Source organism: Trichosurus vulpecula, chromosome 8, assembly GCF_011100635.1.
Source record: "Trichosurus vulpecula isolate mTriVul1 chromosome 8, mTriVul1.pri, whole genome shotgun sequence".
NCBI classification, from domain to species: Eukaryota; Metazoa; Chordata; class Mammalia; order Diprotodontia; family Phalangeridae; genus Trichosurus; species Trichosurus vulpecula.
Window position 1 is genome coordinate 118937220 of NC_050580.1, and position 21708 is coordinate 118958927.

General features: G+C 39.1%; 1 protein-coding gene across 1 annotated transcript in view; it reads right to left on the bottom strand.

Annotated features, from left to right (window-relative positions):
• IL16 (interleukin 16) overlaps nucleotides 1-21708 on the bottom strand; it is a 175476-nt gene that overhangs the window by 47342 nt on the left and 106426 nt on the right. The window contains exons 6-8 of the mRNA XM_036736107.1: nucleotides 12375-12517; nucleotides 2663-2773; nucleotides 793-907 (exon numbers count right to left, since the gene is read on the bottom strand). Of these exons, the coding sequence (XP_036592002.1) occupies nucleotides 793-907; nucleotides 2663-2773; nucleotides 12375-12517 (369 nt within the window). The remainder of the gene's footprint in view (nucleotides 1-792; nucleotides 908-2662; nucleotides 2774-12374; nucleotides 12518-21708) is intronic.

Below are 21708 nucleotides of genomic sequence, written 5' to 3' on the forward strand. Positions count from 1 at the left end.
ATCCCAATCCTTTATTTATGTACAACAGTTAGGAGCTCATATTAGGCAATGCCCCTTCCCCAATACCTCAAACAAATCTCTGGACCCCATTCCTAGAAATCAGAAAGGATGGGAATGAATAACCTTCCCCTCAAAATTGGAGAGAGACTGTGAATGGAGGAAAGTGGTTAAGCAGTATTCAGCCTGAGGAAGGGCCGTTCATTCCCACCACTCACCCTGGAGAACAAATGTGCTACTAACTCATAAAGAGAATAGAGATGGGGAGGGTAGAGGTCACAGGGAATATGACTGGGTCCCAAAGACCATCTAGCCAACCTCTCTGTAAAAAACACAAATATATCAGAGATATACTGGAACCAAAGTGGGTGGCAATATCATTAGTAGGGAATTTTAGAGAAGATAGAAGGGAGAACAGGAAGGAGGTGGCAGCAATTGGGACAGTGGAGTGATAGGAGGGAAAAACATAGATATGAGGTCCTAGTGGGACCTCCATTCCTGCCCAAGGGATACATGCAAGACTGTCACATGTCAGTGAACAGTGGCCTACACAGATGACATAATCAATTGGGCAACTCACATGTAGAATTCCAAGCTGAAATATGTTCCTTTTGCTTACCCTATACTTATATTTTATGATAAATACTATTCTTAGTCTGAAGAATTTAAATAGATCTTGAACTTTAAGTCTCTCCATTGGCCTGATGCCTGTTGTTTTTTTTTTTTTTTTGCTTTTGTTTTTTTTAATCTCCAAAATTTTTCTTCACATAGATCATTATTGGAAAAAAATCCTACCTTCTTGTAGCCTTCCATCTGCAGCAGCTGCTCCCCCAGCAAAGATTGTTTTGACATAGATACCAATAGGGCCATAGATGCTGTCCTTTCCACCAACAATACTAAAACCCAGTCCCTAAAGAAAGGAAGGGGAAGAATTGTGTTCATGATTTGTGTTATGTCAGTAGAAGCACAGATTCTTAAAAGTTGGATGTGCCTTTTGCGGTCATCCAGTCCACTGTCAGACTTTAATATGAGTCTCTCTATAAAATTCCCAACAAGTCAAAATCCATTTTTTGCTTGAATACTTCCAATTAAACCCACTACCTCCCCAGACAGTCCTTTGAATTTTTTGGAAAGACCTGATTGTTAGGAAGTTTTTATTTACTTGAAGTCTATATTTATACTTCTTTGCAAATTTCATCCATGGCTTCTGTGTCTACGTTCTGGGGCCAAGAAAAAGAAGTCTATTACCTCTTCCCTCAAATACTTACTGGCAGCTAGCATGTCCCCCTCAAACTAGCTGGTGTGTGTGTGTGTGTTGTGTGTGTGTGTATGCGTGTATGCATGCACATACACATACTATGTAGTTAGCCTTATACCTGTGCACCCATCCGGCTTAACAGAAGAAAATAAAATACATTTTCATATTTTTCAGGTGAAGAAATTGAAGCTTAGGGAATTTAATCTGTTCAGTCGTCCTCTAACTAAATAAGTGTCAGGCCTGGGATTTGAATGCTGTCCTTTGTATTCTAAAGCTAGTACTATTTCCACAGCACAAAATTATCTTTCAGCAATTTAAATATATTTATTTGAAAAACAACTTTTCAATTATTTAATTTCTTTATGTATGTAGTTTCTTTATGTATGTAGCCAATCAATAAACATTTACTAAGCACTTACACTGTATAGTAAGTGCAAGGGGTACATAGAAAGCCAAAAGACTCCCCATGCTCTCAGTATATGGAGTATGTCTACATACGTAATATATCATAAACAAAGGCTCTAAGTTCCATCTCCTCCCCAAAGCTGGGGTAAAGACCATTTAGTCCTCAGGAAAGATGTTGATTGGCTTCCAGACAGAAAAGACCTTGCTTATGTTGCTGGTGTTATTTTTAAGATGTGACCACATAAAAACACAACCCTTTCTGAAACTGTAATGGGAAGCAGGTATACAGTCATTATTATCATGACTAATTTATTGGATAATTTTAAATTAAAAATTACCTTTCAAACAAGAAATATATTCACACATATACAGATTTTAATTACGATGATGTGCTTTCTCATGGAGGCAGTGTGGCAAGAGAAAGTAGCAGTGAAGTAGATGTTATGACAACTGGGTTGTAATCTTTGCTCTGGCCCCTGCAGGCTATATGACTTCAGGCAATTCACTTTATCTCTCTCGCCATTAGTGTCCTCAATTGTAAAAATAAATTCAACTCAATAAACATTTATTAAGCACCAGGTATGGTGTGCCAGGTATGGTGAGAAGTGCTGGGGATACAAAAAGAAGCAAAATGAAGTCCCTGCCCTACGAAGCTTATAATCTAATGAAGAGGACAACATGCAAATATATACAAAGCAAGTTATATACAGGAAATAAATAACAGGGAAGAAAACAAAACAAACAAAAACCCAAATGTTTCCTTCTTCTTAATTCAGTTGAGGACTAAACCTAAGAAACCATCTCTAGTACAGAAGCACTGATGTGAATTCATCAATTTCCCATTATAATCCCTCTACAGTCTACCCGAGGCACCCAAGGTTTTGCTTTGGGGGAAAAATGCAGAAACATGGAATTTCAGAACTAGGAGAGACTTCGGAGCTCCTCTAGCCCATGTAATTGGTTGTTATTTTTTTCTCCCACTAGCAAATATCCATTTCTTACCTTGGCCTGGCCCTTCATCAACACAATGTTAGAAATGACAGAAGCCTGCAAGCCAGCTGGTGGCTGTGTGAGCTGGGCTGTGCTAAGTGACCGAGAAGGTCTTGAAATTGCCTGCAAACAAAAATAAAGGGTAAATAAGAGGCAGGAGTTCATTGACTCAAGTGAACAGTAAGTAGTAAGGCTGGTTCAAATTAGCAAAGGACTTGAGTTATAGGTGATGATAATGATGGTGGTGGTGGTGGTGATTTTACTTTGTAGTACAGATACATATCATACTGTTTTCAAAAAATTTGAGTTATTGATTAAAACAATGCTTTAACATAGGGTCAGAGGATCATAAAGCACACCCTGGGCTCCAATGTGTGTGCTTTTGCCTTATTCTGCCCAGAACCAAACCTACATGTCACTTCCCATTCATTTCCAAAGCATGTCACCTGAACTATGGCTATTATCATCCCCTTCTAACTGGAACTTTGGGTTCTGATACGGGATCCCATGCTCTGATAGGTAAAAAGCTTTTGCCTTGTCTTGCCTGGTACTATATCTGAACATCATTTCCCAGCCATTTTTAAATTATGATGCTATGCAAATTTCCTCTTTCCTTCCACCATCTTTCTGGCTCCTGTTTAGGTATTTTGTTCCACCATTAGAATATAGTATAAGCTCCTTGAGGGCAGGAACTATCTTGCTTTCTTGTACGTATTTCCTCATGATGTAATATAATGCCTGGAACATAGTAAATGCTTAATAACTGTTTTAGTACTCAGTATTGCTTACCTTATACTTATATTTTATGATAAATACTATTCTTAGGCTGAAGAATTTTTTTTCTTTTGTTTAAATTTATTTAATATATTTAGTTTTCAGCATTGATTTTCACAAGAGTTTGAATTACGAATTTTCTCCCCATATCTACACTCCCGCCCACTCCAAGATGGTGTATATTCTGACTGCCCCATTCCCCAGTCAGCCCTCCCTTTTGTCACCCCACTCCCCTCCCATCCCCTTTTCCCATCCTTTCTTGTAGGGCAAGATAAATTTCTATACCCCATTGCCTGTGTGTCTTATTTCCTAGTTGCATGCAAATTTTTTTTTTTTGTTTTTGAACATCTGTTTTTCAAACTTTGAGTTCCAAATTCTCTCCCCTCTTCTCTCCCCACCCACCTTCCCTAAGAGGGCAAGCAATTCAACATAGGCCACATGCATATCATTATGTAAAACCCTTCCACAATACCCATGTTGTGAAAGACTAACTATATTTTGCTCCTTCCTAACCTATCCCCTTTTATTGAATTTTCTTGAATGTGTTTGTTTTTGATTACCTCCCCCCTCCCATCTGCCCTCCCTTCTATCATCCCCACTTTTTTATCTTCTTCTTCCTTCTTTCCTGTGTAGTAAGTTACCCAATTGAGTATGTATGGTATTCCCTCCTCAGGTCAAATCCAATGAGAGCAAGATTTACTCATTCCCCCTCACCTACCTTCTCTTCTCTTCCTACAGAACTGCTTTTTCTTGCCACTTTTATGCAAGATAGTATACCCCATTCTATCTCTCCCTATCTCCCTCTCTCAAAATATTCCTCTCATCCCTTTATTTTATTTTATTTTTTTAGATATCATCCCTTCATATTCAACTCACCCTGTGCCCTCTGTCTATATATATGTACATACATATATACACATATATATACACATACATACACATACATATATGTATATACATACACACACACACACACACATATATGCATATTCCCTTCAGCTACCTTAATACTGAGGTCTCACGAATCATACACATCATCTTTCCATGTAGGAATGTAAACAAAACAGTTAAACTTTAGTAAGCCCCTTGTGATTTCTCTTTCTTGTTTACCTTTTCATGCTTCTCTTGACTCTTGTGTTTGAAAGTCAAATTTTCTATTCAGCTCTGGTCTTTTCACTGAGAAAGCTTGAAAGTCCTCTATTTTATTGAAAATCCATATTTTGCCTTGGAGAATTATACTCAGTTTTTCAGAGTAGGTGATTCTTGCTTTTAATCCTAGCTCCATTGACCTCTGGAATATCATATTCCAAGCCCATTGATCCCTTAATGTAGAAGCTGTGAAATCTTGTGTTATCCTGATTGTGTTTCCACACTACTCAAATTATTTCTTTCTGGCTGCTTGCAGGATTTTCTCCTTGACCTGGGAGCTCTGGAATTTTGGCAACAACATTCCTAGGAGTTTTCTTTTTGGGATCTTTTTGAGGAGGCGATCTGTGGATTCTTTCAATTTCTATTTTACCCTCTGGCTCTAGAATATCAGGGCAGTTGTCCTTGATAATTTCTTGAAAGATGATATCTAGGCTCTTTTTTTGATCATGGCTTTCAGATAGTCCAATAATTTTTAAATTATCTCTCCTGGATCTATTTTCCAGGTCAGTGGTTTTTCCAATGAGATATTTCACATTGTCTTCCACTTTTTCATTCCTTTAGTTCTGTTTTATAATATCTTGATTTCTCATAAAGTTACTAGCTTCCACTTGCTCCAATCTAATTTTTAAGGTAGTGTTTTCTTCAGTGGTCTTTTGGACCTCCTTTTCCATTTGATTCTGCCTTTCAAGGCATTCTTCTCTTCATTGGCTTTTTGGAGCTCTTTTGCCATTTTAGTTAGTCTATTTTTTAAGGTGTTGTTTTCTTCAGTATTTTTTTCAGTATTTTTTGGGTTTCCTTTAGCAAGTCATTGAATTGTTTTTCATGGTTTTTGGAATCATTCTCATTCTTCTTCCCAATATTTCCTCTACTTCTCTAACTTGCTTTTCCAACTCCTTTTTGAGCTCTTCCATGGCCTGAGACCAGTTCATGTTTTTCTTGGAGGATTTTGATGTAGGCTCTTTGACTTTGTTGACTTCTTCTGGCTGTATGTTTTGGTCTTCTGTGTCACCAAAGAAAGATTCCAAAGTCTGAGTCTGAATCTGAGTCCATTTTCACTGCCTGGCCATGGTCCCAGCCAACTTACTTGACCCTTGAGTTTTTTGTCAGGGTATGACTGCTTGTAGAGTAAAGAGTACTTTGTTCCAAGCTTGAGGGGATGGCACTGTTGTTTTTAGAGCTATTTCTATACAGGCAGCCCTGCCACACCAGCACTCCTCCTTCCCCAAGAACCACCAACCTGGACCTGACTCAGATCTTAAGCAGGCTCTGCACTCCTGCTCTGATCCACCACTTAATTCCTCCCACCAGGTGGGCCTGGGGCCAGAAGCAACTGCAGCTGTAGTTCCGTAGCTGCACCATGCCTCCTGCCCCTGGGGTGGTGGCCGACCCGAGAACTCCTTTCACTATGTCCCCGCAGCTTTTCCCACTAACCTGCTCTGTTGTCTTTGGTGTTTGTGGTTTGAGAAGTCTGGTAACTGCCCCAGCTCACTGAATCAGGGCACTAGGGCCAGTTCTGCCTGGCTCCTGGTCTGTTTGGTCCTGCTGCCACCCACACTGGGCTCTGCTGCATTCTGCTCCCAGCTCCATGCACGATAGACCTCACTCAGCAACCATCCAGGGCTAGAGCCCTACTTCCCTCTGCTGTTTTATGGGTTCTGCAGTTCTAGAATTTGTTCAGAGCCATCTTTTATAGGTTTTTGGAGGGACCTGGCAGGGAGCTCATGCAAGTCCCTGCTTTACAGCTGCCATCTTGGCTCCACCCCCTAGTCTGAAGAATTTAAATAGATCTTGAACATTATCTCTCCATTGACCTAATGCCTGTTTGTGGTTTTTTATTTTTTTGCTTTTTGCTTTTTGCAAATCATTTGATCATTCATCTGGAGCTGTAAGGTCCCTCAAATACCATCTGGCACAATCTTATCATTTAGGATTTGTCTGTCTCTATGTGTATTTATTTGTATTTATATACATATATATGTATATATGGAGATATATACATATATATGTATATATGGGGATATATACATATAGATATAGATTTGTTTGCTTACAGAAATACAGATACAGGCTGTCCCAGAAGTATTAGAGTACATGTGTGTGTATATATATATATATATATATATATATATATATATATATATATATATATATACACACACACATACAGCTATACGTAAATAATAAATCCTTTCCAGTTTGGTAGTATTCAAGTACTGGCATTTTTTTTCTTTGTAGCCAATCTCAAACCCCACTGCCTCTTCCAGTGCTTAGCCCAGGACCTGAAACAAAGTAGGTGTTTCATAAATGCTTGTTGGTTGTTGATGAGACTATGTATCTGATTCCTTAAGTTCAGCCTAACTAAATTTACAGTTTCATCACTGGAAAGTTGGCCTGGACCAGATCCAGTCTTTATCCCTATTCAAGGCTCTCCATAATCTAGCTCCAATGTTTCCAGTTTCATCTAACCTAATCCCTCTGTATTGTAGTCAAACTGAAAACAAAATGCCCTGTTTTACTGACCTTTCCAATCTGCATACCTTTACTCCCTGTACTCTGTACCATGAATGCTCTCGCCTGTCCAATTTCCATGTACTGATTTTTTTCTTCCTTAAAGACTCAACTAGGATGCCATCTTTTCCATGAAGACTTCCTTTTCCATGAAGACTTCTCAGACTTGCTTCACCAACCCACTGACAATGAATCTGAAAGTAACCTTTCCCCCTTTAACCATTAGATTGTAAACTCCATTAGAGCAATGTTTGAGTTCTATCTAATTTTGTATTGCCAGGTATGGTATCTTGTACACAGTAGGTACATAAAAATGATTGCTGAATTGAATAAATATTCAAAATTTGATTTCTGTGTAATTTGTGCCCTGAAATTTTTACAGGCTACTGTTTGCCATAGACCACATTTCATTATAGGGGATTGAAGTTACTATAACAAGCCACAGAAAATATCAAAAAAGCTTGAAAACAAAACTCTAAAACAAATTTCTTGTGGTACCATTACAATATAATTTCTGTTATTATTTCATCATGGTTGACTTAATTTGTAAAAAGCTTTAATGCTGTTTTTTTAATATTACAAATATTTAGAGTTTACTCCCACTCCATAAGAGTGTAACTAAGGAAAACTAATAACATAATAAATCCATCTGTTTCTCTATTTTTAAAGATTAACATAAATGCATAGGGAGGAAATAAGAAAAAAGAAAAACAAATTTAATTTAACAAATATGCATAGTCAAGCAAAATGCATTCCCTCAACAGCTGTATACACATACCTGTATCTATCTATCCAACTATCTATGTCATTCATATGTCTTCTTCTGTGCTCTAAATCCATCACCTCTTTGTAATGGATAACATCTTTCATTATCGGTTCATCATGGATGTTTATTGTATTGATCATACATTTTATAGCTTTCAAAATTGTTTTGTTTTTCAGGGTTGTTGTAATATAAATTTCTCTTCTGGTTCTGCTCACTCCAGTCTTCATCAATTTATAACATTGTTCATTTTTACGATGTTGATCTTATTGTATAAATTGTTCTTTTGGTTCTGCTTAGTTCACCCTGCATCAGTTCATGGAGATTGTTCTATGTCTTTATAAAATCATTTGACATCATTGATTTCCTCATTTTTTATAGCATAATAGTATCCCGTCACATCCATATATCACAATTTATTGATTCAGTTTTCAATGGATAGGTTTGTTTCTTTCACAGAAAGAACTGCTATAAATATTTTTGTGTATAAAGGACTTTCTCTTCTTCCTCTCATGTATTTTGGCTACAGGATTAGTAGTGCTAAGGGTCAAAAGTCAAACTGTTTAGAAACTAATTTGTGTACGATTCCAAATTGCTTTTCAGATTGATTATATCCATTTACGGGTCCACCAAAAGTACGTCAAAATACCTGTTTTCCCACAGCCACTCCATCATCTGTCATTTTCCTTTTATGGTTATCTCTGCCACTCTGTTGGTTGTGAGGTAAAAAATCTCAGAATTACTCTAATTTGCATTTCTCTAAATAGTAGCATTTTAAAGCATATTCATATGCTATTGATAATCTGGGTTTCTTTCCTTGTAAACTATCTATTTATATCCTTAGACCATTTATTAATTGGAGGAATGTCTCTTTTTCTTATAAATTTGAACCGCTTTCTTACATATCTTAGCAATGAGACCTTTCTCAGAGAAACTTTCTTCAAAGGTTTGGGGTTTTTCTTGTTGTTTCCCTTTTGATCTTAGCTTTATTGAATTTATACACAAATTTTTAATTTTATGCAATCAAAATTATCCATTCCATCTTCTGTGATCTTCTCTATCCCTTGTTCAGTTACAAACTTTTCTCCTATTCATAGATCTGAAAGGTAATTTTTACCAAATTTCTCCCATGTGCTTATGAGATGACTTTTAATTTCTAGGTGATGTACCCATTTGGAATTTATCTTTGTATAAGGTGTGAGGTGTTGGTCTAAATTTAATTTCTTCCATATTGCTGTGCAAACTTGTCCCAAAATTTTGGGGTTTTTTGGTCAGTTTCTACTAACTTATACTAATAAAAAAATGAGTACATATTTAAGTTCAAGAGGAAGCATGTCACAGTGGAGAGAGAGAATAAGAAGAGGTGTCTTGGCTCTGCTAGCTGTGTAACTTCGGACAAGTCATCTAGTTTCATTGAACCTCAATTGTTTCACCTGTGAAATAGGACTAATACAATCTGCTTTGCCTCCATCATAGGCCTATTGTGATTATTAAATGAGAAAATGTAGATAAAAGCACCTTAAAGCCTTAAGCAATAGTGACTATTAGTGCCCCAAACTGAGGATTCATGAGGTGACTATAAAGCTTTTAAGTCACACTTGACCTCAGTTCCATAGTAACTGACCAGAACAGATGCACAAAACAAGACCGTGTGGGGCCCATGCTGGGGTTCAGCTTCTGCATTTCCTGGGTGAGTGGGCAATGATATAAATAAGCAGGATGTAGCAAGAGCATGACAAGAGTTGACTGTTGTTATGATTGGCAGCAGATAGACAAGCAGTGCTGTCCCCATGACTCCAATCCCATTATCAAGGCATGGACGCCATTCTTAGCCAGCCAGAAGCCAAAAACAGTGAATCTGAAAGCTTGATTTTCCAGGAATCTTAAAGCCCTGATAGCATGTGTTGCAACTTTTGCTCACTTGATTTAAAATGGCTTAACTTTTAGTTTCACAAGTTCTTTTTAAAAATTCATCCAGCATTCAAAGAATGTCAGAGCAAGTGAGAGTTCCAACAATGCAGTAAAATGAGCATTTATTAAGCACTTGCTAAGCAAAGAGCATTGTGAGGACAAGGGAGGGGTGTCAATGTTTGTGTAAGGTAGTCCTAGCCTAGTTGGGTAGGGGAATAGCACATTAACGCATCACTTCGGAGAGGGAAAGATAACTATAATAGATAGCATTACGTGGTAAGTACATTTGTTGTTATTGAGTCGTTTTTTAGTCATTTCTAACTCTTGGTTTTCTTGGCAAAGATAGTGGAGTGATTTGCCCTGATTAGTACATTAGAGGAATAAAAAAAGCAAAAATGCAGTAAGATATTTGCTGGGAAAGGTTGCTGCTAACTGAGGAACCATCAAAGAAGCTTCCCAGAGGAGGAGGCATTTGAGCTGGGCTTTAAAGAAGAGGTTCGAATTCAACAGCTAGAAGGAAGGAGAGAGGACCTTCCACTTACATAGAACAATCTAAGCAAGGACACAAAGGCATGGGTGGTCACAGAGCTGATCAAGTTTACAGCTAGATGGTGGATTGGATAGAGCATTGGGCCTGGAATCATGGAAACCTGAGTTCAAATCTAACTTCAGACACTCACTAGCTGCATCAATCTATAAAATTTTATCAAGTGCCTACTATGTACCAGTCACTGTGCTGAGCACTGGAGATATAAAAAGAGTCGTTAAACCTCTCCTGGCTTCAGTTTCTTCAGCTATAAATCAAGATCATAATGGCAACTACCTCTCAGACTTGCTGCAAAGATCAAAGCAGATAATACTTGTATAGTGCATAGCACAGTGCCTGGTATATGGCAGGCATTTAATTAAGGCATGTTCCTTTTCTCTTCTTTTCCACTACTTGAATGAAAGGAGGGTTGTGATATGGAAAAAAGAAACTGGAAAGGGAGATATGCTGTGGGTGGGGATGGCCTCTGACCCTTAATGGGCAAGCACAGTTTCATCAGCCCACAGCTGCGACTCTGGCAGGGATGATGAAGAAAACTCCATTGAGCAGGACTGCTGAGGTCCTATGTACATTGACTCAGGATTTCATCACGTGAGCATGAAATGTGAAGGAGATAGGTGCCATATGAGAAGGAAGAGGAAGGGCAGATATAGAAGAAGGGGAAAGGAGCTATTAGAATGAATGGATCATAAATGTTGCAGCCTGGTGGAGAGAGAAGAATAAGAAACAGCTGAGCAGTCCAATGATGGCTTGGCTATGGCATCAAGCAATCATAAAGCATTTACTAGGCACCTACTATGTGGAGAGCACTGTGCTAAACTCTGGGGATTCAAGTACAAAGAATGAAACAGTCCCTACGCAAAGAGCTTACATTCAAGGGGCTGAGCATTACTCTAAACTGCTTCCCTGAGACCCAAGGGAAAGAAACCAAAGGGGCAATCGGTATCAACCACTAGAGTTTTATCACCAGTGCCATGAATCTGAACTGAGTCTATCTTCTCCCGTTGAGTTGGGGAAGCAGAGAGAATGAAGGGAAATTTGATCATCATTCCTCTGGAGATGAGTAATACAGAGAAACTTTAGAGCCAAATCTTATTGTGACTACCTCTACATTTTATGTATGTCTCCTTCTCTCCATTAACACAGCTGCCCCTAGTGCAAGGCCCCTTCACCTCTTCCTGGACTTTTGCAGGAATTTCCCAATTGATTTCCCTGCCTCAAGTTTCTTCCCATTCCAATCTATCCTTCACACAGCTGACAAAATGATTTTCAGAAAGTCCCAGTCTGAACATTTATCCCTCCCCTCCCCCCACCAGCTCCAGACACACTCAGTAAATTCCAGTGCTGCAGAGAAAAGTGATAAATGGATGCACAGAAAATTATACATATATGTATATATACACATACACATATATATACACACATATGTATATATTCACATACACATATATACACATATGTATATACATTATATATATATATATATATGTTTGTGTCTAATGGTAGCCATCTCTAGGGTAGAAGGAAGGAAGAAAAAAATACTTGATAATTTTGTCATATATTTGGAGGGAACAGCAAGTTGTACATGGTAGATTTGCAGTTTTGTGTGCAATCATCTTTTTTTGTACTGTGCTATGGAAATATTTGTTTTGTTCCATGAATTGAAAATAAAATAAATTTTAAAAATTCAAATGGATTCTATTGCTTCTAGAATCAACTCTAAACTCCTCTATTTGGCATTCAGAAACTGGCTCTATCCTACCTTTGATGTCTGATGATTCCCTTCTAAACCCTCTACAAACTGGCCTCTTTTCTGTCCTTCACATATGGCATTCCATCCCTCATATCTATGCTTTTTCTCTGGCTGTCCTTCATGCCTCCCCCATCATCACCATCTCTTAGAATCCCTCTTCCTTTAAGACTCACTTCAAGTACTGTCTTCCACATGAGGACTTTCCCAGTCTCCTGAGATGCTAGTTTCTTCTCCCTCCAGTCTGCCTTTTATCTGTCTTGTACATGCCTACATATGGAGATGTTGGCTCTCCTTTCAAATACAGACTCGTGAAACTTACTGTAACTTTTCCTGCTGAGCAGTCCAGTTGCTGGGACAGTGACTTTCTGTTGCTATAAAGAGAATAAGGTTGTCTGTCTCTACAAGCAGCAGATTTTTTGGTCATTGAGAAATCAATTTCACCAATCCAATATGGATTCACACCTAAATCAGGAGAGGAAAGAGGAGGAAAAAATGTCAATAAAAGTTCTCTTGACACATGAAGCTGGGTGAAAAACACATTCCATCTCAAATTACCTATTGCTTTCCCATTCTTGGTTATGTACCTTGAGGCAGTCTGTTCCTCTTGCATAACAGTGAATCTCTTACCTCTGTGTCTTTGTAAAGGTTTTCCGTGTGTCCAGAGTGTACTCCTTCATCTTTGCCTCCTATAATCCCCACCTCCCTTTAAAACCAGCTCAAAGAACACTTCTTACAGAAGGATTTTCCTAAGCCCCTGGTTATAAATGCTCCTTGCTTTTTGACATTATTTTACTCTGTTGCAGGTGGTACAGTGGATAGAGAACTAGGCCTGGAATCAGGAAGACCACTTCAAATGTGGCCTCAGTCACTTACTAGTTGTGTGACCTTGGGCAAGTCACTTAACCCTCTTTGCCTCAGTTTCTTCATCCGTAAAATGAACTGAAGGAAGAAATGACAAACCAGTATCTTTACTAAGTAATCCAGTATCTTTACTGTGAAAACCCCAAATGGGGTCACAAAGAATCAGACATGACTGAAAAATGACTAAACAACAACAGAGTATTCATTGTACCACTCCCAGTAGAATATAAAATCCAGAGGGCAGAGAGCATTTCAGGGATTTTTTTTTTTTGCTATCTATACATCTCCCCATCAGCTATCACAAAGTCTTGAACATGTGTTTAATAAATGCTTATTAAGTTAAATTAGCCACATTTTTCTTCTTTTCCAGGGCAAGAGTATATATAGGGGATAGGGGATAGAGGGGTTTGAATAAAAAATAGCCAGAATGACTAGTGAATCCATAGTTAGTTATAGGCAAATAAGCATACACCCCTCTTTTCCCTCCCCCACTTCCAAATGACACCAACATGGGTGTATATTCTTATCTGGCTCACTTCTGCTTGATGCATTCAAAGGTGGCAGGGAATAAGGAGATACCCATGATTAGTCAGAAAAGCTGAATAGACTTCACTTGTGACTTGTTATGTCCCAGAGTCAGAATCAAACAGACCCAGAGACCCTCTCTTAAGGGGCCATGGAACATGGCTTTATCTTTTGTTTGGAATCAATAAATTATCAACCTCTTTTAAATGGTTTTTTTCCGATTCCCCCAGTTGTTAGTACCCCCATGTCTACCTCTCAAAATATTTTACATTTATTTTGTATATTTCCTATACCGGTGGATGGAGCTCTGGGTGTGTGGTCAGAAAGACCTGAGTTCAAACGTGACTAAGTGTGTGACCCAGTTAAATGCTATTTACCTCAGTTTCCTCAACTGTAAAATGGGGAAACAACCTACCTCCCAGGGTTATTGTGAGGGTCAAATAAGACATTTGTAAAAGCACTTAGAACAGTGACTATGTAGTAGCCACTTAATAAATGCTTATTGGTTAGTGGAAATAGACAAACTGCTTGCTTTATGTCTCCTAGCACAATGCCTCAAACATGTGCTTAATAAACGTCTATTGAATTGATTAGTCAGATTTTCCCTCTTTCCCAGGACCTCTTGTTATTGTTCCAGTCTTCTTGGATTTTACTCCCCTTCACAATTCTACTTTAAACATTTATATTAGCCTACTTGCAATTCCCCAAACGTACCACCCCAACTCTGTGCTCCATGCCTTGGTGCTAGCTTTTCTGGGCATCTAGAATGCTCTGCCTTCTCACCTTCACCTCCTCATTTCCCTAGCTTTCTTCAAGACTCAGGTCAAGCAGACCTTCTTCAGGTGACCTTCCCAATCTTTCCCTCCCCCGACTACTGGTGCCTTCCACTTTCAGATTACCTTTTATTTATTGCATCTATATCTTGTATGTTTCTGTTTATTTACATGGGTTTTTTCTCTCATTAGAATGTGTCCTCTTTGGGAGCAAGTACTGTTTGAGCTTTTCTTTGTACCCATTACACTTAGTTCATTGCCTAGCATGGACTAAGGGTTTAATAAATGCTTGTTGATTGATGAATCCTAAGTGAACTGGCCTAGTGCAGCACGATACACAGTGAGGAAGAGTATACCTTGATCAGTTTTCAAAGGGCTTCCTAAGAGATAACCTCAGTTCTAGGATGTTCTTTCTCGTTCCTTGACTTCAGCCTTTCCAAGGGAAGGGAAGGGAACAAACATTCATAAAGCACCTACTATGTGCTAGATACCGTGCTAAGTACTTTACAAATATCCATTTGATCTTCACAATAACCTTGCAAAGTAGGTGCTATTATTATCCCCGTTTTACAGTTGAGGTAACTGAGTCAAACAGAAGTTAAACGACTTGACCAAGGTCACACAGGCAATAAGTACCTGAGGCTGAATTCGAATTTAAGTCTTCCTGACTCCAGGCCCAGCATTCTATCTACTGCAAACCTGGATCTCTCTTTTTGCTGGTCAAAAATTCCCCAGCTTGGTTGTCCAAGTGACCTTTCTAAAGTACGTTTCTGACCATGCCACTCCCCTACTCAATAAATTCTGTGCTCAATACTTTCAGTTGTGTTTGACTGTCTATCTCTGTTCAGAGTTTTCTTGGCAAGGATACTAGAGAAGTTTGCCATTTCCTTCTCCAGGTCATTTTACAGAGGAGGAAACTGAGGCAAATGGGGTGAAGCGACTTGCCCAGGGTCACACAGCTAGTAAGTATCTGAAGCCAGATTTGAACGCAAGAAGAGGAGTCTTCCTGATTCCAGGCCCAGCACTCTGGGCACCATGGCGCCACCTAGCTGCCTAATAAATTCTAGTGGCTTCCTATTGTCTCCAGGATCAAATATTCTCTGGCTTTCAAAGCCTTTCAAAACAAGACCCTTTTCCTATCTTTTATGACCTTCTTACAATTTGCTCCCCTCTACCTTCTCTATAACCCAGTGACAATGACCTCCTTTCTCTTCCTCTCTTTCAGCATTCCATCCGCTTTTCACTAGCTGCACCCCCAAGCCTAAAATGTTTTCTTTCTACCTCTGCTCCTCGTTTCCCTGGCTTTCTTCAAAACTAGGTTCAAATCCCACTTTCTACAAGAGGCCTTTCCTCTCCCCCTATCATTCCCCCACAATTAGTGCCTTCCCTAAAAAATTACTTGCTATTTACACTATATGTATCTTGTATGTGCATAATTGTATGTCTATTGTCTCCATTAAAATATGAGCTTCGGAGCAGAAACTATCTTGGTCAGCCTAGAGCTTAGCACAGGACCTAGTACACAGTAAGTGCTTAATAATGTGTGTTGATTGACTTCTATTACTGTATGCCTCCTACTATACTCAACTGCTTCCCAGATTATTATGAGCATCTCTCTGCTTCCAGGTTTCCTCCCTCCCCCCTTAACATGACATAGTTCAAATCATCTTTCACTGTTTGTTAACACTCTTGCCTGATAGTATCCTGGGACTGGCCTAGTCCCCTCAGATATACACATATTTACAAATATAATGGGAGTAAATATAAGCCCCATGAGCTACAGGGCTCTGGTACACTTCCAATGGATTATGTGCACTCTGGCTTAATACTGGGTACTTTAGGATAACAAAATAGCCCCTTTATTGGGCCTTTGGTCCAGTGGTGTACTAATAAATGTTTAACTGGCTGTCCCAAAAGATGCACACATAACACAATTTTAAACTTAATCTGCATTCTGAATATTTTCTCTTTTTTTAAGGAAAGATAGAAAAGAGGTCTTGTTTGAAAGGCTTTAAAAATATTTTTTCTATCGTTAAATTTGTGACCTTTGCAGGTTTACAAGGTGTAAATGCTCACACTGAAAAGTTAACAGTCTACTCTCATGAGCAGGTTTGAGCTGGATCCAGCACACCCCTGCCTTAGTTCCATGAAGGCCCCACTGAGTACCCACGTCAAGGAGGACTGGACCATGAGCCTGGGAGAACCACCTACTCAGCTCACTTTAGGGGCAAAAACAAATTCCTCTTCATCTCTCCAGAACAGGTGATTGGGACTACCAATAAAAAAGGCAGTGAGCACATGTATTGATTATGTGAGCCCAAGCCAGGGTCTCAGGCTCCTGACTGCCTCTTTTCCTTGGAGGCTGGCAGCTCCTAGGTCTCTCAGAAGGAGCTGCCTGTTAGGAGACGGTTCCTGCAACTGCATTCTTCTTGAAGAAAATGACCACAAAGGGATGATGAGTTCAAGTCCATGTCTGGCTGGCCAAAAAATATGAACCTTAAAAACCTTAAGAAACTCGTGAAAGCAGGGCAGGTCTGAGGTAGTGAAATGCCTTTTTAACACGCCCACTAAGTGCACTGGATTTTAATGTTTTAAGTGTCAGCTTCCAAGGAGAATACAATTGAAGTCACAGGGTTACTTCTTCATGTTTAAATCTGTCAGGGTACACATGTTTTAAGCATATCTTTTCTGTGGAGGAAATAAATAGCTGTCCTATACTGACAGTCTGGAAGATCTGAATTTTTAATCTAGCCTCAAATACTAGTTGTGTGACCTTGAGCAAGTGGCTTATCCCCTATCTACCTCAGTTCTTCATCTATAAAATGGAGACACACTGGAGAAAATATGGCAAAACACTCCAGTATCTTTGCCAAGAAAACCCCATGGAGCAAGTCTATGGGGTTATGAGGAGTTGGACACAACTAAATGAGCAACAAATACCAAAACTTCCCTGTACATTGGTTACGTTTCTATTTCCTTTACAGGGAGACCTTAGATATGGGCCAAACCTAATCTTTAAGTCATTTTTTCCATAGCTTTAGGGTGGAGACATAAAGAGCCAGAGAGTATGAGAAAAGAGCTTGACCTTTCTCTTTGGAAGCCAGGTTCCCCCCAACATGAGCCCAGTCTGCATGAACCCCGAACTAGCATCCCATTAGTAGGAGAGAGCAAGTACCACCCTCCCTCCTTCTACTTTGGCCCCAGCGAATCCATTGTTGCACAAACACCCACATCTATAACAAACATATAATATGGCTCCTGTCTAGGAGTCTATAGTGTTTGGTTGTTCTGCTTGACTAAAGAAAATAATAGGTTTTGCAGCGAGTTGGCTTTAGGTTTTAAAGCCTCCATGGCAGTGAGGAACTGTTTTATGGGAGACGCAGTAAATTGAAAGGCTACAAAAGGGGAAGAAACAAGGGTGGGGGAAGGAAGTCTATTGGACTAGATGACCTCAAAGTCTCCTTCCAGTTTTACCATTCTACATTTATTAAAGAAATAGGCAATTATAGTCTGCATACAAAAAGTGAGTCTGAGCAAATATATTGCTAGGTATGAACAATTTCCATTAAAAAATATTTTCCATGGTTAGAGCATAACTTCTTTGGGGATAAATACATATTTGTGAGGCTGAAATATAACCCTGTTTTTAAAAAAAAGATTTATGTTCAGAGTTCGATGAGTACAAATATCCATGGCTTGGCTATTTTTTAAAAGGATATAGCATACTAGGTATAGAAAAGAGACCAGAACTCCAGTTCAGTGTCAACCTTACTAGGGACCAAGGTGACACAAGGCATCAGTTTCATAACTAAAGCCACACTGGCCAAATCTGACATTGACATTCAGTGCCATTCACTACTAAAGATGTCAACATCATGTTACTTTCTCCATCCTATCTATCGCCTTAGCAACAGAGAAAGGAAATTTAAGACAACCTCCTTCTCTTAGCTAGACTGACTAAGTGGGGAGGAGGGGGGTGAAGTGTTGACTCTTAAGATGTCTGGGTATCATAAATACTGAAGCCAGAATGGGAGGAATCTTGCCTAATCTGAGCAGGCCACCAACAGGGCTGTGACAGAGTCTGGATACACTTGGCAAAACTGGCAAGCTACTCCCAGAGGTCAGCTTAATCCAGGTGTATGGTTGCCTCCAGCTTCCTCTCAGTGTATGATCTGTGTCTTAGCCAGATCCCTGCACCCAACTGAGGATGGCAAAAGAAGGAAACCAGAAAAGTCAAAGAACTAATAAATAAATGGTGCTTCTGAATGTGCCCTCCACCCAAGCTATAGCTCAGCCATGGGGGAGGCGTGACATTGGCCTAACTGGAAAAGGAGCAGAGTTTAATTTAGCCCAGCTCTGAGCAAATAGGCTGCTTGCAAAACTCCCTCTTAGAATCCCTAAGTTTCCCTCAAAAATCAGATCAAGTACTACCTTCTATTGGGACCTTTTCCTCATCCTCTCCCCAATTTCTAATACTTTTGTTCTTCAATCATTTCATTCATGTCTGATACTTCATAACCCAATTTGTGCATTTTTTTGGCAAAGATAACAGAGTGGTTTGCCATTTCCTTCTCCAGCTCATTTTACAGATGAGGAAACTGAGGCAAACAGGATTAAGTGATTTGCCCAAGGTTACACAGCTAGTAAGTATCTGAGGCCAGATTTGAAATCAGGTCTTCCTGACTCCAGGCCTAACACTCTGTCCACTGCATCAGCTGACTACCTTCTAATACTCCCCTTCCTCAAAAAAATCACCTTATATCTATTTTGTACATACCTAAGGATGTATAGTTTGTTTATTTTTTTCCTCCCAATTAAATGTAAGTTCTTTGAGGGCAGGGTCTCTTTCATTTTTCCTTAGTATCCCCAATGCGTAACACATAGAAGATATTTAATAAGTGTAGACTGATTATCAATTGTACTCACAAGAAGTATTTTTAGATGCATTGTCTCTATTTGGAAGGGAGCCACTGCGTAATCGAAAGAACATGGACAAAAAAAAAAGAGCTGGGTCTTCATTCCAGCTCCATCACTTACTGGTCATGTAACAGGGCAAATCACTTCTCCAAACTTCCCTTTCCTTCTGTGTAAGAGGGAGATAACAACTCCTGCCCTGCTTACCCCACAGAGTTACCTTGAGGACTAGATGAGATAATATAAATATGAAAATCCCTTTGTAAACTGTGAAAAGGCTTATACAAATGTTAAGTGTTATTAGAGCATTAGAGCATGAGATGCCAATGAAAAGGTTTCCTTGAACACTCAATTGGTCCCAGGCCTTCCTAGCTGGGAACCCATCTTCATTTATCCCTGTCGGTTTAAATAAAAGAAAATAAAACAGATTGCAGGAGACAGGAGATGAATCAATTAATGCAGATTACAGGAAACAAGAGGCAAACCAATTAAAATGATGGAATAGTTTGTGGGATGACACTATTCATGTGAAAGGACCACAATTGAAAATATCCTAGAGCACCTTCCATCAGGAAATGAGAAATTGTTTTCGAAAACAGGCTAAATTTTTCCACTTAAGTCATTTCCATTGCCTTTGCTTAAAGCAATTTGCTGGTTGCTTTCATTAAATTAAGGATTATTTTGGTATTTCCCTCACACGCAGAAAAGGACCATTAGGTCACAGAAAAGACAGGTTGGATGAAGAGTCTCATATTTTTCATTGAATTCTAGAATCAACCCATCAACAAGCATTTATTAAGGACCTACTATGTCCCAGACATTAAGTACTGGAGATAAAAAGACAAAAGTGAAAATCTGTCCTCAAGGAGCTTATATTCAATCTAGGAAAACAAAACACACATATAGAAACATAGACACAATCTCCATAGATTTATCTTTTTTTATACTTTATCCCTTAAATCGCTAGAGACTAAAGGCAGAGGACTAAGAAATGGTTAATGGCTACAGGGGCAGCAAAGTCCTGATACTTGTTAGCTATATGACCCTGGCTAAGGCATTTAATATCTCTATGTTTCAGACAATTCCCTGAGATTTGTCTTCTAAATCATAGTGCTGGAAGGAGTTTACCCCATCCCGAAGAAACCATAGCTCTCTGCATGTTTTTGTCTTTTAGCAGCTTACCCAGCTTCAAGACTGTCATGGAACCATGGGGGCACTTTGAGGGGCATTGCCCTTTTGGAGTGACCCACTAAAGTCTCCTTTTCCCACACCACACTAGATTTCTGTGTAAACTACTCCATAATTGTTTCTAGGACCACATTAGTACAGAAAATTCTCACCATACTGCTTCCTCAAATGATATGATTAGTTTCACAGTATTAAAGATCTCTTGAAATTAATTCAACTACAGATGACCGAAGAGTTAAAATTGTTGGGGATAAATGTTCACATTTATACAGTATTTAACAATTTGCAAAGTGTTTTTTTATAAGGCAAGCAGATTAAGTTGTATTATGTCTATTTTGCAGATGAGACAATTGAGACACAGAGACTAGTAACCACTCCCACAGTAAATGGAAGAATTAGGTCTTTTAACTCCTGCAGAAGCATCAAATACCTATATCCACTTTAACATTTTATGTAACACATAGCAATGGGAAGAAAAAAGACAATTCTGTAAATGCAAATATAGGTAAGTCATTTAAAAAATATTATGGACACTGCTACTCCTAATATAGGTCCCAGTTGTTACCAATTCTTCTTTTCCTTCCTGAATACAAATCCATGTGGAATGAAAACATGACTTAAAAAAAAGGCAGTCAGGTAGTGCTGGGGGTAGAGCACTGAGCTTAAAGCCAGGAAGATTTGAGTTCAAATCTGATCTCAAGCTTTACTAGCTCTGTGACCCTGGCTAAGTTACTTAACCTTTATCTGACTCAGTTTCTACATTTACAAAATGGGGTTAATCAAAGCATTAACCTCACATGGTTGTATACTTATAAAGGGTTTTTCAGACCTTAAGGTGCTATGTAAGTACTAGCTTAGCATCATCGTCATTATTTGAACATTTGGAATTAAATGCATTTCAATGCTTCTTTTTTTCCCCTGTGAAAAGTGGCTCTTTTTGTATGTTGCAAAAGGCAAGCAGTGAAGAAGAGGAATAAGGAACCCTGCAATTACATATGATTATGTATGCAAAAAAGTACAATTTCCTTTCCATCTTTTGGGGTTTTTTTGGTGGCATTTAAATAGAGCCCTAACTAAGTCCAGGCTGCCATGGCTTTGTTCCAGAGCAACAAATTGAGAGGGTACTCACATAGCACTTATAATCCTTCAGCAGCATAGAAACAAGGGAGCTTAGCACCTAGTTAGCAAGGTAAAATAAGACCTTATGAAATGTCAGGTCTTTCTCCCCTGGTAACTCTCCCACCATCCCTCTCTCCTTACTGTCCTTTCCCCCCAACTACTTCCCAGCAATAGTCTCTCGAGTCGTGGCATCTTTGTGCCATGGGGTAATATCCCACGCCCATCCCCCACATTCCCAACCGAGTGTCAACTTCCTCCAACTTGGCCCTAGGC